General features: G+C 58.3%; 1 protein-coding gene across 1 annotated transcript in view; it reads right to left on the reverse strand.

Moving 5' to 3' along the window:
• Positions 1-2,712: 2,712 nt before the first annotated feature.
• ADAMTS16 (ADAM metallopeptidase with thrombospondin type 1 motif 16) overlaps positions 2,713-15,085 on the reverse strand; it is a 160,072-nt gene continuing 147,699 nt past the window's right edge. Inside the window, exons 19-23 of the mRNA XM_045442729.1 lie at positions 13,588-13,789; positions 13,243-13,437; positions 11,216-11,440; positions 4,308-4,455; positions 2,713-4,042 (exon numbers count right to left, since the gene is read on the reverse strand). Of these exons, the coding sequence (XP_045298685.1) occupies positions 3,927-4,042; positions 4,308-4,455; positions 11,216-11,440; positions 13,243-13,437; positions 13,588-13,789 (886 nt within the window). The 3' untranslated portion in view covers positions 2,713-3,926. The remainder of the gene's footprint in view (positions 4,043-4,307; positions 4,456-11,215; positions 11,441-13,242; positions 13,438-13,587; positions 13,790-15,085) is intronic.

Below are 15,085 nucleotides of genomic sequence, written 5' to 3' on the forward strand. Positions count from 1 at the left end.
CAACACGCAGACTATTCGGGGAGCGTCCCCGGAAGGTGCAGGCACAGGGCCGGGGTGCTGGGGAGGCTCCCTTCACCGTGCAGCCTCCCTTCAGACTCTCCTAGCTGGGGCTGCCGAGCTGGGTGGGGGAGTGTCTTCATCTGCAGGAGTGCTGGGAGAGTCAGGTGGTGACAGGCGGGGAGGACACGGCCTGGGTGACCGCTGTGCACCTGGCTTATCCACGTGGGGCGCTCCCAACATGGCGGCCTTGCTCCCCCTGGAATTCCTGGGGCGGCGTTCAGTCCCAGGCATGTGGCTCCCGGGGTATGGTGACGGGGTCACCCCTAGGTGTGGTTCAGCCTCCGGTTCAGCTCCTGAGAGGTGAGCCCAGTGCAGAAAAGGTTCTCTGTGTCTCCATCATGACCTCTGCTGCAAGCTGGGGTACAAGCAAGAGAAAGGCCACCACAGCCACTGGGAGAGGGGACTCCCGGTGTCCTCAAAGCAGACGACACAGCTGCATGTCAGCGTCTAGCTGGCCGGTGCGTTCCCCAGATTATCGCGAGGTCCCCGTGACTCCCGTCAGCCCAATCTTTGGTCACACCCACTCTCGCCCCAGGGATTCATCAGCAGCTGGGTCAACGAGACCTCCAGGGTCCAGAACCCAGAGTGAGGAGGCCCCTCAGCTGTGGTTTCCAGGATCAGCTCTTCCTCACTCAGCCCTCAGTGTGGCCCCTAGAAAGGGTGGCAGTGAGTGATGGGCATCTGGGGACCCACTCGTGCCTAGAATTTGGACATTTCCTATGAGGGCTCGTTGGGGGGGGATCTTTCCCTCTGCACGGATTCTGACTTGATCCCCACGGGACCTGTGAACTCTGCACTGAGAACTCTCTTCCAGCTCCAAGTACGGAGATTATATTGGGAACAGACATTTTCAGGAGGAGCTAAGTCAGGTTGCTGAGAAAAATCCCACGCCCGTCACTCCTAAGGAGAGACTGTCCATCGGCTAGAATTTTCCAGGGCACTGGGCGGGGGGGGTGGGGGGGGTGGGTGGGTAGAGCAGGGTTCCAGACACGGAGTTGAAGATTCCAGTCCCTGTATGCATCTCCTGCGTCTGGGAGGCTCCCAGAGTTCCCAGCGGCAGACATAGGTGCATTGACCTACAGCCCGCCATGGCCGGCACGGGACGGATGGGGGGCTTCACAGGGGGCAGGCTGTGTGTGACGGGGAGGTCGGCGTATCCCCCCACGGTGGGGGGCCAAGTGGGGTTTCACACACACAGCGCCCACCTCTCTGCTTGGCATGAGCAATGCTAAATAAATGTCAAGGCACGTGCCGCCTGCACCATTTTGTTGCTAAAATGGTGCAGATGAAGGTTCTGGTCAGGGACTAACACAGGCGAAGCTGGGAAGCACCCTAACCCCTTCCAGGGCATGTGTGAGGCCAGGCTGGGGGACAGACCCAGAGCAGGACATGCCCAGGTTGGCGGCTGCCCCTCTCTGGTCGGCTCTATCTCTTCGCTTGCTCACCGGCGCCGATCTCCCCCTCCCCTGCCCGTCCCTGTCCTTGGGACACATCGCTTTGATATTTCCCAATGGGACGTGAAGTCCTGGAAGGCGAAGCCACGTCCGCCCATTTTCGCACCCTGCACCTGTCCAATGAAGGGTTACTGAAAACAGTAGAAGGATTACTAGGAATCTGTTTGGAGGACACGGGTTCGGGGAGCGGCCCCATTGCCTCGGTGGGTCAGGGAGATTCCTGACGTTCGAATAAGCTGCCCGAGGCCCGCAGGATCCCAGCTCGGCGTCCTCTGGCTGTGGCACCAGCCAAAACCATACACATTTGCAATCCCGACTTCCTGTGTGTAAAAGGGGTTTACGATTACTTCCCACATGGGTGGGCTCGTGTGCCAGCCGAGACGGTATAGGTTTGCTGTGTTACATCGGCAGCTGGGGCTGTCTGCGAGCAGGGCCGGTTCCGGGAGCAAGCGGGGCCAGCCACGCCAGGAAATGCGCTTCTGACAGCGGACGTTCCGTGGTGCCCCATCAGGGCTGGTCTATTCCAGGCCCGGGGGGAGTGGTGTGACGGTTAATTTCACACAGCAAGTCGACTGAGCTACAGTTCCCACCCGTTTGGTCAAACGCGAGACTTGGTGTTGCGATGAAGATAGATTTCACAGGCGATTAACATTTAACGGCAAAATCAGTAGGCTCTGAGTGATCCAGATGGAGCCTCCATAATGTAGGTGGGCCTCGCCCAATCAGTTGAAGGGCATAAGAACAAAGAGGGGGGTTTCCCTGAGCAGAAGGAATTCGGCCTCAAGACTGCGACTCTGCCTGCGTTCCCGCCTTCTGCCCTGCAAACTTTGGCTTTGCCAGCGCCCCCCATGATCATCAGGGAGCCAATTCCCTAACATAAAGCTCTCTTCTCTTCCTGTATAACACCTGTTGTTTCTGTTTCCCTAGCGACTGCTGCCTAATAAAGCAGGGAACACAGGGTCAAGGGTTACCCTTGAACGGACTGGGGCACCGCCCACCCCACACTGGCCACCTCCATCACCAGTCACCTGCCGTCTTCCCCAGAGCCTCCTCAGTGAGGGGCACTATGAGACCAGCTCCAGCACATTCTGTTGGATTCCAGGGCCCCAGCTCTCTGTCCCTGGACCAGTTCCCCGCCTCCGTGCCAGCCCGGGGATCTCAGGTGCAAAACTCGTGAGGAATCGTGAGCAGGTCAGAAGCAAGTGGTACAATATAAAATTTATTATAAAACTTCAGCAAATATAAATATCTCGGTGCCCATTCCGAATGGAGCTACAGCCTAGGAGAAGAGAACAGAAAGCAGCACCAGCAGCGGGCAGGGCGTCGGGGGCCTGCTGTGCAGCTTTCAACCGGAGATGCTGGCCTTCTCTCCAACCGGTCTTGCAAAACCACCGCAACTCACGGAAAGAAGTTTAAAAACAGCACGACACACAGAAACGAGACCTGGGGTTCTGAGGTGTGCACGTCAGCTGACGTCTGTCCGGGCAGGACCGACCACAACCTCATTAGGACAGCGGGGTTTGGGTGTCACGGGTCACCAGGCGGCTCTGGTAGAACCTTTAATTAATTCTATTGTTTTGGGAGAGAAACGCAGGAAGGAAGGAGTTGAACAGAAACACTCACTTGTAAATACCCGGGAAGGACAGAACAGAGGATACAGAAGTCCTCTCCTCCAGCTCAGGAGTCTGAAAGGGAGGGAAGCACCTTAGCACGATTTCATGTCTCCTGTTTCCAGGGCAAAGTCTGTGATGGGGACACAGAGTCGGGAGCCCGGCCTCTCCCCGGCAGGGCGGCACCCCTCAGAGGCGACACCCAGCTCTCGTCCCAGCAGCAGTTCCCAGCAAAGAGAAGCTCGCTGCTGGGGCAGGCCGAGGCGGCCCTGGGGACACCGCCCGGGAGCTGTCCCCGCCAGCTGCTTCTCCAGAGGGGGTCGGTTGTTCCAGACCTTGGGAAGGGGCCTCCTGGGTGGGAGGGAGGCCGGCATACCTAGGGGCAGAATTTCTTCACTTATTCCTAATTCCACGGCCTTTCCTTCTTTTTCCAAAGCACCACGCATTTAGCGTTTACCAAGTTCAGCTCCTTCCGTCTTTTTGACCCGATTCAGCTGGAGCACAAGGGGGAGGTGAGCATCTCTGTGGGTCTGCAGCGTGGGCCTCCTGCCTGCCTCCAGGCTTCAAGCGAAAACTTGTGTGCACGTGTGCCCGTGCACGCATTCAGACCCACGATGTGCACACACACACACACGCGCGCGCGCGCATGCGTGCACACACACTCTGTCCCGACAGATGGCTGAACACAGTTCTCCCAGCTTCGATCTCCTCCGGCCGAGTTCCGATGCACAGCGCACAGCTGACGGGGGCTGAAGACGCAGCACCCCTCGCGTTCTCCGCCCTGGAAGGGGCCCCCCGGGCCTCACAGGTTGGACGCAGAGCAGCTCTTGCAGCACCGCTCGCCATAGAACTGGTGGCTGCACATCCCCTGCCGGGGCGCCAGGGGGCACCAGGGGAAGTGGTCTCGGCAGGCGCGGTCTGAAAAGCAGCGGATGCCGAGTTAGCTGGTGTCCCGGGGCGGGGGGAGGGGAGGGGGGGGTCCCACAGGCGCTGAAGCTGCTGAGGGCATCCCTGCAGGGGACACTCACCGTGAGCCGTTTTGGGGCAAATGGGAGGCGGGCATGGGAAGCGGGGAATGGCGTAGCAGGTACCCCACGTCTCAGGCCCACTAGGAACCGCTCCGGAAACCTGACAGCGCCACCCCCGAAAAGCCAGGGCCAAGCCGAGGGGCCCGGACACTCACCTTTCTTCTCTGGGATGGGGCAGAAGTGGGTGTTGCAGGCCAGGGAGGCTGCGGGCTTCTGGTGCACGAAGCAGCCTGGGGCCGGCCGGCCGCCCGCCAGGCACTGCACGGCCCTCGTCTGCACGCCACCCCCACAGCTGGCCGTGCACTGCGGGAAACAGGTGCACAGCAGTCACCCACGGCCATGGTGCCGGGCCACCCTCCCTTCCAGGCTTCCCCCTGCACCCAGATCCCCGGCGACTGTGGGGGGCTGACCAGATTCTGGATTAACCCCAGGTGTGGACACAGGAGACAAGGGTCTGGAGCTCTAAAATGGCCTTGAGCTGTGTATGGTCTTAGAACACAAGGAAACTGGTGCCTATCTGGGGGTACCAGGAGGTCCCCGGGGCCTGCCCAGGTGACGGGTCAGGCATCAGAAACAGTTGCCCTACACGGACTGCAATCACCAAGGCACCTTTTCTGGGGCTCTTTCCTGGGAAAAACTTGACAAGCCAACTACCCCAGAGGCTCGAGAAAACCAAGCCCAAATCCCCGGACTCTGGATGCCTGCTTGGAAGCGATGGACCAGTAGCCCGGATTCAAGGGCATCCTCCTGAGGGCGTTGTTCTGAAACACGTAGGCCCTGCCACCCGAAGGCAACCGAGCACAGCAGAGCCAGGAGGAGCCTCGTGTTTGGCTCGCCCTTCACCAGCCGGCCGGACGCATACCCCACCGACTACGAGAGCGGGTCCATCTGAGCTCAACCGGGTGCAAGAAATCAGGGGATGGGCGACCAGGGGGACAGAGCAACCAACGCCAGCAGCAGCACGTCCGTCCAAAAGGAGAGCTGTCTGATGTCTCGACTGAATTATATAGATTGTGCTCAAACAAGGCTCCTGGTTCAAAAGTGTCCAGAACGTAGCCTACAAGAAGACGGGGTCAGATGACACCGGGGATGCCTGGGGTGGGCGAGCCAGACGGTTGCTGTGAAACGCAAGGACAGATCCGTGCAGCACCGGGGCGCGCACGACACGGGCTGCTGGCCGAAACGCACGAGACTGCAAAGCCGGGAGCCGTTCAAGTCAGCGAGCCCCGGGGCTGGTTTTCCAGAGCTGAGGTCAGCTTGCAAGCGAGAAGCCAGCGGTCTCCTGCTTCCTTCCGGGGACGTGCTGTGAGCAGAGGCTCCGTCGAGGTGGCTTTTTTCAAACCCCCTGGGGTAGGCGCTCTGATGGCGGGAGTCAACATCTTTGTGGATCCAGAGTCCTGAAAAGTCTGACGCTGGGGAGCTCGTTCTTTCTCTTCTCTCCCCCTGTTTAGGTAAAGGCTGGCCGGGCCCCTGGCGGGGAAGAGCCGGGCTCCAGCCGATAAGCACGTGGGGCTGGAACATTTCGGTGAGGTTCACCCCCTTCTCTTCAAAAACCAACCTCAGCGGCAGCCGTCAACAGCTCAGACTCAATACATGACTACAGCAACCGGAATAAAACGTCACGGGCGGGTTCGTGTCCGGTTTCCGAATTATCAGGCTCATCCACGACGGAGGCAGATGTTCCTCGCTGCCTGTGACGTCCGTCTGAGCGTTCAGCACCGCCACACCTCTGGTCTTTGAGCTTTGCACCCTAGGGCCTTCGGAGCCCCTCCCGGCTGTGCCGCAGGGTTCACGCTGGCCCCGTGTGTCCGCGTCTGTGCGCGTCCACTACCTCTCTGCCGAGAGCGGAGTTCTTGTCATCGGCAGCACGGCGCGGGGCTCCCTCCGGTCCCGCTAATGACGCGTCTAAACCGAGAAGCAAGAGATCTGGCCATCGGCTTTGTCACGGAAACGGTGCTGAAATCATTAGGAAGGGAATGGATGCTTTGTCATCGACTCCTGCGTTCACAAATAGGGGTCCCTCAGCTCCCAGGTGCCAGGCGCTGATCTAGGTGCCAGGGACCGAGCGGTGGACACAGGTGAGTCGCTCCTCCTCAGGATGTAACGTCCCGACTCGAGCCGAGGTCCTTCACACTCAGGGAAACAGACCCTGGAACCTGGACGGCAAAGTCAAAGCTGATGGTGTCTTCCTCAGCCCCATGAGGTTTGGCTTGCGCATTTGAGGCGATTCTTCCCACTGACGGCGGGACGCCGTGCTGCACGGCGACCTGCGCTTGTCTGTCAACCTACACGTGACCACAACTGCGGCAGACATCTGTCCGGACCCCCGGCTGCTGGCTCCAACCCCCCAGCAACGGTTCTCAAACTTGAGTCTGCATATAAGTCACCTGCTGGCCCCACCCCCAATCTCGAACGTCAACAGCCTGGGGGGAATCAGAACCTGCATTTCTTTTTTGTTTTTTATTTTTTTAAATGTTTATATATGTTTTAGAGAGAGAGACAGAGACAGAGAGAGACAGAGGGAGACACAGAATCCAAAGCAGACTTTAGACTCCAAGCTGTCAGCAGAGTCTGAGGCAGGGTTCGAACTCATGAACTGTGAGATCACGACCTGAGCCAAAGTCCTGACGCTTAACTGACTGAGCCGCCCAGGCGGCCCGAGCACCTGCATTTCTAGCCACGGTGCTGCAGTGCAGGCTGGGTCACGTTTGGAGAGCCACCGCTCTAGGTGATCAGGACCCTGTTGGCCAAGGCCCTTTCCTCTTGTGTTTCCATTTCGGAGCCGACTCAAGTCACGTCCAAGTCTGATGAGAGCGTGTGCGGAGCTGGCGTGCAGCCCGATGTGACCAGGGGAGCTGCAGGCTCATAAAGGGGCCTCTGTGGTCACCGAGAGCCACATGCCCTGCTCCCCACCCAGCCCGTCCTGCCCGGCTTACTTCTGCCCCCCTTCCAGGGTCCCTGCTGCAGACTCGCGGAGGGCCCGGTGCCCTGACTCCAGAGAAGCCTCAGGTGGGCTTAGAGCCCTTGTGGGGCAGAGCCCTGGTGGCTCTGCAATGTTCGCAGAGGTGTTTCTTCAAGGTCGCGCCTCTTACCGATGCCAAAACTCCGCAGGGACCAGGGCGCCTGGCACGTGGGCCGTTCTGTGTCCGTCTGCTGAGGGGACACTGAGGCAGCTCCTGCTTTCAGTGCGGGTGGGCACAGAATGGGAAGCAGGCACATCGCCCTCTGTGGGGCGTCCCTGGGCTGGTCGCTCCACCGTCCCCAGCTCTTCCCGGTCCCTGGACCCCGTCCCTCAGCTCTGTACACCTGCCTCCCTCCCCCGGGGCCGGCGGCCACTCACAGGTGTGCCGGAACTCTTTCCAAGACCGCCCAACTAGACTAGGGGACTCGGCTGTGGGGAAGCCAATGCCGGGTCCAGGGGGACGGTCCCCCCACCGCGAGGTCAGCAGGCTGGGTCTTCCTGTCACTCCAGGATGAACAACCTCCCCGAAAGTGACGGCCTCTTCCCGTGTGTCAGTCTCCTGCTTCCGGGGGTCTGACTGCAGGACCCGCTACGCACATGTTTCCAGAGCACCGTAATCCTGGAAAGCCTCTCCCTTTTGGGTTTCTTCTGTTTCGGTGACAGCCCCTCAGTTTTCAGGGACATGCTGTACCAGACACACAGCATACGCCCTGACAGACGACTGGGGCAAACTGATCCGGACCCCTGGTCATTATCAAAAAATCCAGACAGATGCATTTTCACAATAACGTCTGGCTCTGGGTGTGTTTTAAGTTACAAGGATCACTCTTCCTTTGTGCCATTGGCCTCGATGGAAAAAGGCTGGTGACGCCTGCCGACCGGTAGCTCACGGCGGATACTCTGGCTGGCTTTATCCCAAGGCACATTCCTGCCCCCACGTTCACGAGAACCACGAGCACCACAGGGCGTCCCGCTGGCCAGGGCTCAGGTCCAGAGTCAGGGACAGCAAGTGAACAAATCCACCGTAATGCCTGAGATCTCACACCTTCCTTTTCCCATCGTGACACCCCTCCTGGGAGACGCTCCTCCCGTGTCCCCCTCCTGGCTGGGTGCTCCCTCTCCGAGCCTGCAGCCTCTGCCCGCCCCCCCGATCACTCACCACTGTCCCAGAGAGCGGGTCTACTCGGGTCAAGATGGGCTAGCGCAGCCCTCAACGGCCTCGTCACCACAACCTCTGCTCTGAACACAAACGGAGCAGGGAATTTTCGAACAAATCTAGTGGCTTACAAATACAGACTCCCTCCGACTCAGGCAGTGCATACTGTGACCCTATCCAGTAATGTCAGCAAGAAGGTCCCTGATCTCTGTGCACCACCCAGAACTAGAAGATGAAGAGAGCAGAGGAGCAGCGAATTTTTAGAGGTGGGCAGGTGACTGGATGTCGGGGTGCAAGGAGCCTGTGCATTCTGTGTGTACCTGTGTGTGTGCATGCTTGTGTGTGTATATCTGTGTGTGTGCATGCCTGTCTGTGTGGGTATGAGTCTGTGTGTGTACATGTCCGTGTCTGCGTGCCTGTGTACCTGTGTGTGTGTGTGCCTATTGCTTGTGTACATGTGCACGCCCACATGCATGTATGTGTGTTTGCTACTTTTTTTTTTTATTTAAAAAATTTAAAAACATTTTTAACATTTATTTTTGAGAGAGAGAGAGACAGAGTGCGAGCAAGGGAGGGGCAGAGAGAGAGGGAGACACAGAATCAGAAGCAGGCTCCAGGGTCTGAGCTGTCAGCACAGAGCCCGACACGGGGCTCGAACTCACGAACCTTGAGATCATGACCTGAGCCGAAGTGGGACGCTCAACCGACTGAGCCACCCAGGCGCCCCTGATACAACTTTAATATTCCTGCCCTAATAACTGCCATGATGGAAAACCATATTGATCATCAGTGACATGGCCCCTTGCCCCCCAGAGCCTATGGGTTTCCAGGTCAATTGTGCATCCCTGGAACGAGCCAGGCCTCTCCACTCCATCCCAGAGGACACACTCCCATCTCTGTCATATAGCATCAGACACTCCAACAGGTGTTCACACGTAAGCCATTCCCAGACCAAATCAGCATGGGAACCGCCTGACCCTAAAGCCCAAATGACCAAAATGACTGAAGCCGGTCCTACTAGGTAACCTTCCATGAAATGTGATGATAAGCAAAGCCATTTAAATCAACAGAAACCCTGAAGATCACGTGATAGAAACCACGAGCTTGCGAGGGTTACAAGAACGAGCCTGTCGGGGGCAGCGTTCAGCCAAGCACTGGCCATCCATCACGGCCGACGATTCCCCACCATTTGAGGGCACAGTCTTGAGTGCCAGTGCTTACGACACATAAAGCCCCTTGAGTTATTACTCCCAAGAAGGAACATTCTCGGAACATAATAGATGAATCACCCTGGATAAAAACTTCAGGCAGCTTATGATAAAAATGACTTATTAGACAAACACACCGAACATTTCAGACTGGAAAAAGCTAAGCAGGATGTATTTTCGGCTTTAGGTTTTGGGGTAAATGAAATGATGAGGAATCTTAGTTTTCTGAATTTTCCCACGGTCTCCGAATTGAGACAGCGGGGTGAATGCTGGCGTGGCCGGAGCCACAGGAAGGAGACTCGGGGTCCCTGTTGACAGAAGGACAGTGGTCTCGGGGACCACCTCTGTGTGTCTCGGACCCATACCTCCCAAGGGACAGAGAAAGTGAGGCCTCTGCCCCAGAAGCAACTTCACTCAGCTTGTCCGCTCGGCTCTTGCTTGATCGAAGTGGAAAGACCACGCACCCACAAGAAGATCGACGGGGGCTGCCTGGGAAAATGCTGTAGTCATTGGTACTTTTTGTCCATTTAAAATAGAAAATGCTTGAGAAGGACAGCGTTCTCAATGTCGCCTGCTCCAATAATTTCAACGAAATCATTTCTCATTTAAATACTTTTAGGAGGGGGGTTCATAGATTTCTAAACGCAAGAGCTATTTCAGGTTTGAAGACCCACAGAACCCGACGCTGGACCACGCGTCAGGGGTTCCGCGTGGGGGGCGCCCAGAGGCTGGTGGCCACCCCACATCCTTCACCCTCCTTCCCTCTGTCTCCTCTACCTTTTTATCTCTTCAGGAAGAGGAGGGAGGCCAAGACGGGCCGCCATGTGCAAATTAGAAAGAGCTCACTCCTCTGGCCAGGCCAAAAGATGAGTCAGAAAACACTCCCTGCACCTGCTCATGGGGATGATGGACTGAGCGAGAGCCTCTCTCTCCCGGGCAGAGCAGCAGAGAACAGAGTCCTCGGGGTTTGGCCAGTAGGAGTGGCTCAGGATGTCTCAGCCCCACACACCCCTTGGGCCTGGGTGCCCCCTGAGCCAAGAGCAGAAATACCAGCAGGAGAAGAAGGGTGAGGGGACCTGGGACAGGCAGGGATCCGAGATAAAGGCTGGCGGGCAGAACCACACGCAGAAAGGGGAGCCGAGCCCCAAGGTGAGGGTTACCAGGAACCCAGAGTGGGAAATAGGGAGAATAAAGAGGGGATGACCACAGTAACGGCAGGATTCTTCCCTAAAGTCAAAGGCAGTGTGGAAGGAGTAAGGGGGGGGGGGTGCCAGCACGGAGGAGCTCTGTCGGCCTGGGCTGGCCTCGCCTGAGGGTCCAGGCAGGCCAGGGCAGTGCAGCGCGCCGGACCCCCTTCCCACGTGCATGGCCTCGGGGTTACCCGGGTAGAACCCGCAGTCACCGACTTCCTCCAGAGCTCGTCCTTGGTCCCCGTTCACACTCACCTCTGGGGAAGTCTGCCCAGCTTTTGCATAAAATGAAAGCATGATGTTTGCCTACACTTAAGTGGGCGACGACTTCGAACAAGGCCCACGTGCCCTAAAAGGGTCAGTGACATTTGGAGCCCAGCCTCGGAAAGCTGTGCCCGCACCCAGGAACCTGGGCATCGCACCTGCTCTGGAGAGAAGGGTCGGGCCCAGCTCTGGGGGTTGGGGGGCACCCTTTGCAGAGGCGCGCCCGCCTACGCCAGCGGCCCACCCCCAGGGCGGGAGGCGTGGCCACGTAGCGTCGCCCTACCTGAGACCAGGGCGAGGCAAACCAGCTGGCCCGAGGCGGGCCCGCAGCTGCATGCGGGGGGTGCCTGGGACAGGGAAACGGGGCGCAGGCTCGCTCTAGCTCCACACTTGGCCGCGGCAAGTGCAAGCACTTCTTTGAGGCCAGCTCTCGGTACTTCCCAGAAACGTGCTTTTCAGCACATTTCAAGAATCTTCTCTGTGTTCCTCGTTCACACGTAACAGAGCACTAAAAATAAAGCAAAAGCCGTGAGCGAACAATATTTCTTTGGTGGCGGCTTTTCGCTACGATCGGTGAGTCAAACTGTCTTCGGATTATATCCGCTTGAGCATTTATGTAACTGTGAAAACTGAATGAGATTTATTGGACCTTGGCATTTTAAAAAGGCATTACGGTGTATCACGTGGAGAGGAGGATGTGAAGGCACAGCGTTTGGGGGCCGAAGGAGGGGCAGGGCAGACAGAAACCATGAAGGGAGGAATCCTGAAGCTATCGTTTCATGAGAAGATAACACGTTGGGTTGCATCCGATACTGGAATGTGCGGAAACGTAATACAGCGCCCGCCCCCAAAGCAGGGACCGGCAGGTGACCCCTGGGGCTCACGAGAGTGCCTCAGAAAGCCGAGAGAAGGCGGCAAGTCTGCTCGGGGCACAAATGTGTTCTCTCTCGGTCGGGGGGGGGGGTGCTCTGAGCCCGGGGCAGACGGCGCACAGCGGGCTGAGATGAGCGATCCGGGGTCACTGGGTCTCCGGAGAGAAATCCCTGTCCCACGCGATGAGGCCCGGAGCTGGCGAGTGGGGGACGCTGTGCTGGGCGGGTGACTCCGCCCGGGCTCAGCGTGTGCACATCACTTCAGTGCAGGGGCCCGGGTGCCGGCCTCACACTCGCGCTCAGGCTGACAGGCGTGCGCCTGTGTGTTTCCTGCACCGCGGGAGCCCGTGCCCTGTGCGGAGTTCAGTCTCCAGGGCGGAGACTTTCCGCTGGGTGGCTTCCTTCCTGTGGGCTCGGCCTTCAGGGACACGCACAGAACATGCGGTCAGTCCTAGGAGAGTCTAGGCTCCCAGGTGAGAACGAACCAGAGTCCCCGGCTGGCAACTGGCAGGCTAATTCCAGGGCCTGGATGGGGGTGGGGGGGGGGCACGGATGGAAACAGGGCCTCAGTGAGATTCCAGGCCCGGCTGGATCCATTCTCTGTCCTCCTGAGCAAGGTCATTCGAGGTGTGGGTGGGAATGAGCCCAGCTGGCCCCAGGAGGCCGGGACAGGGGAGCTGCTCCGGGATCAGTCACTCAGTACCCTGCGCGGGGGTGACGCTGCAATTCTGTGGGCTGCTCTCTTTCTGGTGTCCTTTTTGACCCTAGTGGCACCTACACGTCTGGGTTGAGGCACAGGGAGATTAAGGAGAGCTGCCACCACCCTCAGGGAGCCCCTGGGTGCCCGCGGCACAGGTGTAGGGGCCTGGCAGGGGGCCCTTCCCAACACCCCCTCCCCAGGGTCAGAGGCTGCGCCGGGCACCCTCACGTGGGGTCACGCCACCGTCAACACTCATGTTCCCACCTGTTAGCGTTCGGCACACTCACAACACATCAATTCCTGCAAAACCAACATGAGCAGTTTCTTCCCCAAGTGCGGCAACTGTTCACGGAAACGGCTCAGGAAATGGTCCTCGTCTCTTCCCAGGGCAGTCCGCCTTCTTCCTGCTCTGCACTACAGGGACACGACCCCAGGAGTGGCTACGGCTGCCCTGGGGCTCAGTGGGTCCCCAGGACCCTGTCAGCGTGACGAGCATCCCCAACCCGTCCTGGCCTCGAGACGGGGTTGGTGATGGCCTCGTGGATGCCGCTGGGCGGGTGGTTCGAAGGACGTGATCAGAAAGTCCCCAACATGCCAAGGAGGGTAGACTGGAGCCCAAAAGGGTGGCCTGAGCTGGAGAACCCAGACTCGGAGGAAGAGGAGCGGGAAGCAGTGAGAGCAGGGGAGGGGACAGCTGGTCGACCCGGTGCCGAATGGACCGGCTCCAGGAGCACCCACCTGGGACCAGGCGGACACCAGCCACTGCAGCTTCTTGTGCTTGTGGCAGCGCTTAAGCAGACAGACTTCATGAGTCCTAGGCTTGGGCTCGGAGCTGCAGACGGCGTCTGGCAGCAGCTGCGGCCTGGCCACGGGGCTGGTGCTCTTACAGGCCACGGACCTCTTCCTCCACCCCTTCCCACAGGTCCGGGAGCACTGTGGGAAGAAAAGGGGCCGAGTCCCAGCGAGGCGTCCATCGGACCCACCCTGATCCCCCCCCCCACCCCCCGCAAGGTCCAACCCAGCTCTGCGATCGGCAGGAGGGGACCCAGCTGCCGCCCCCCACACCAGCCCGGCCCCAGTTACCTCCGCCCAGGGCCCCGCGCTCCAAGCGGGCGGGCAGCTCCGAGGCTGGCAGGCCTGTCTGCTGGACGGCATGGGCTGCGGACACAGGCTGGCCGCCACCCGCTCGGACGCGAAGCGTGCCCGTCGCGTGCACTGGACGAGGCGGCTCTGGGTGCCCCCACCGCAAGGCTGGCTGCACGTGCTCCAGTTTCCCACGGACCAGCTGGGAGGGGACAACGGCACCTCGGTGAGGGGTGCCGCCCGTGCAGGAGACACGGCCGCGCCAATCCCACCCACGGCCCACAGGCACACCGTTGTTTCCTGTCGGCAGCTCGGCAGCCTCTCCGGTCCCTGCTGCCTCTCACCTTCCCGATTAGCCCTCCTGCCTGTGTTTCTCTCCTCCCCTGCTTTCAGTTCACCGGCACGGTGCTCTCTCCTCCCCTCTAGCTGGCTTTTAGGTGGGACACTTCACACATGTGCAAAAGGAAGGCCCTCTGTGTCCCCATCCACCCGCCTTCAACGATCATCAACTTATACCTCCAAACCCTGCAGCACGTTGACGAAAATTCCGGATGCATGTGGATTTCAATTGCATCTCTGCAAGATGCAGACTCTTTGTTGTTGCTTCTAATTTTTTTAAACTTTATTTTGATAGAGAGAGAGAGACAGAGAGAGAGAGAGAGCACGAGTAGGATAGGGGAGAGAGGGAGGGAGAGACAGAATCCCAAGCAGGTTTCACACTCAGTGCAGAGCTCAACGCGGGGCTCGAACTCACAAACCGTGAGAGCATGACCTGAGCTGAAATCAAGAGTTGGAGGCCCGACCGACTGAGCGACCCAGGCACGCCGAGGATTCTTTGGTTTTTATTTTTTTTTTAACTTTTTAAAATGTTTTTATTTATTTTTGAAGGAGAGAGAGACAGAGCATGAGCCGGGGAGAAGCAGAGAGAGAGGGAGACATAGAATTCGAAGCAGGCTCCAGGCTCTGAGCTGCCAGCACAGAGCCTGACGCGGGGCTCGAACTCACGAGCCGTGAGATCATGGCCTGAGTCGAAGTCGGGCGCTTAACCGACTGAGCCACCCAGGCGCCCCTCTTTGTTTTTGAAAACATAACCATAATACCTTCGTGGCACATAAAACATTAACGTGATCCCTTACTATCATGAAATATTCAGTGTTTCCTTGCCAACCGTGTCATAAATGTCCTAACTTGTTAATCTGCTTGGTGGAATCCAGACAGAGTCGGTCAGCACTTTGCAACTGGCCGGTATGTCTTTCTTCTCTTTTAGTCTATCGGTTCTTTCTTAATGTGTTTTTCTATTGGATTGATTGGTTTTAGACACGATACCGCTCGCCTTGCTGAGTCTCCATAGTGGCTTCTGATGATCGCAGGAGTCCCCAAATTACATCTCTGTGGTTTCACTTAACATGTTCTTCCGTCCTCTGTACTTCCTGTAACTTAGCAGCTGGATCCAAAGGCTTGATTGGACTTAGGTTCTATTTATTTATGTATGCATTTT

The sequence above is a fragment of the Leopardus geoffroyi genome, chromosome A1 (assembly GCF_018350155.1).
Source record: "Leopardus geoffroyi isolate Oge1 chromosome A1, O.geoffroyi_Oge1_pat1.0, whole genome shotgun sequence".
Classification (NCBI taxonomy): Eukaryota; Metazoa; Chordata; class Mammalia; order Carnivora; family Felidae; genus Leopardus; species Leopardus geoffroyi.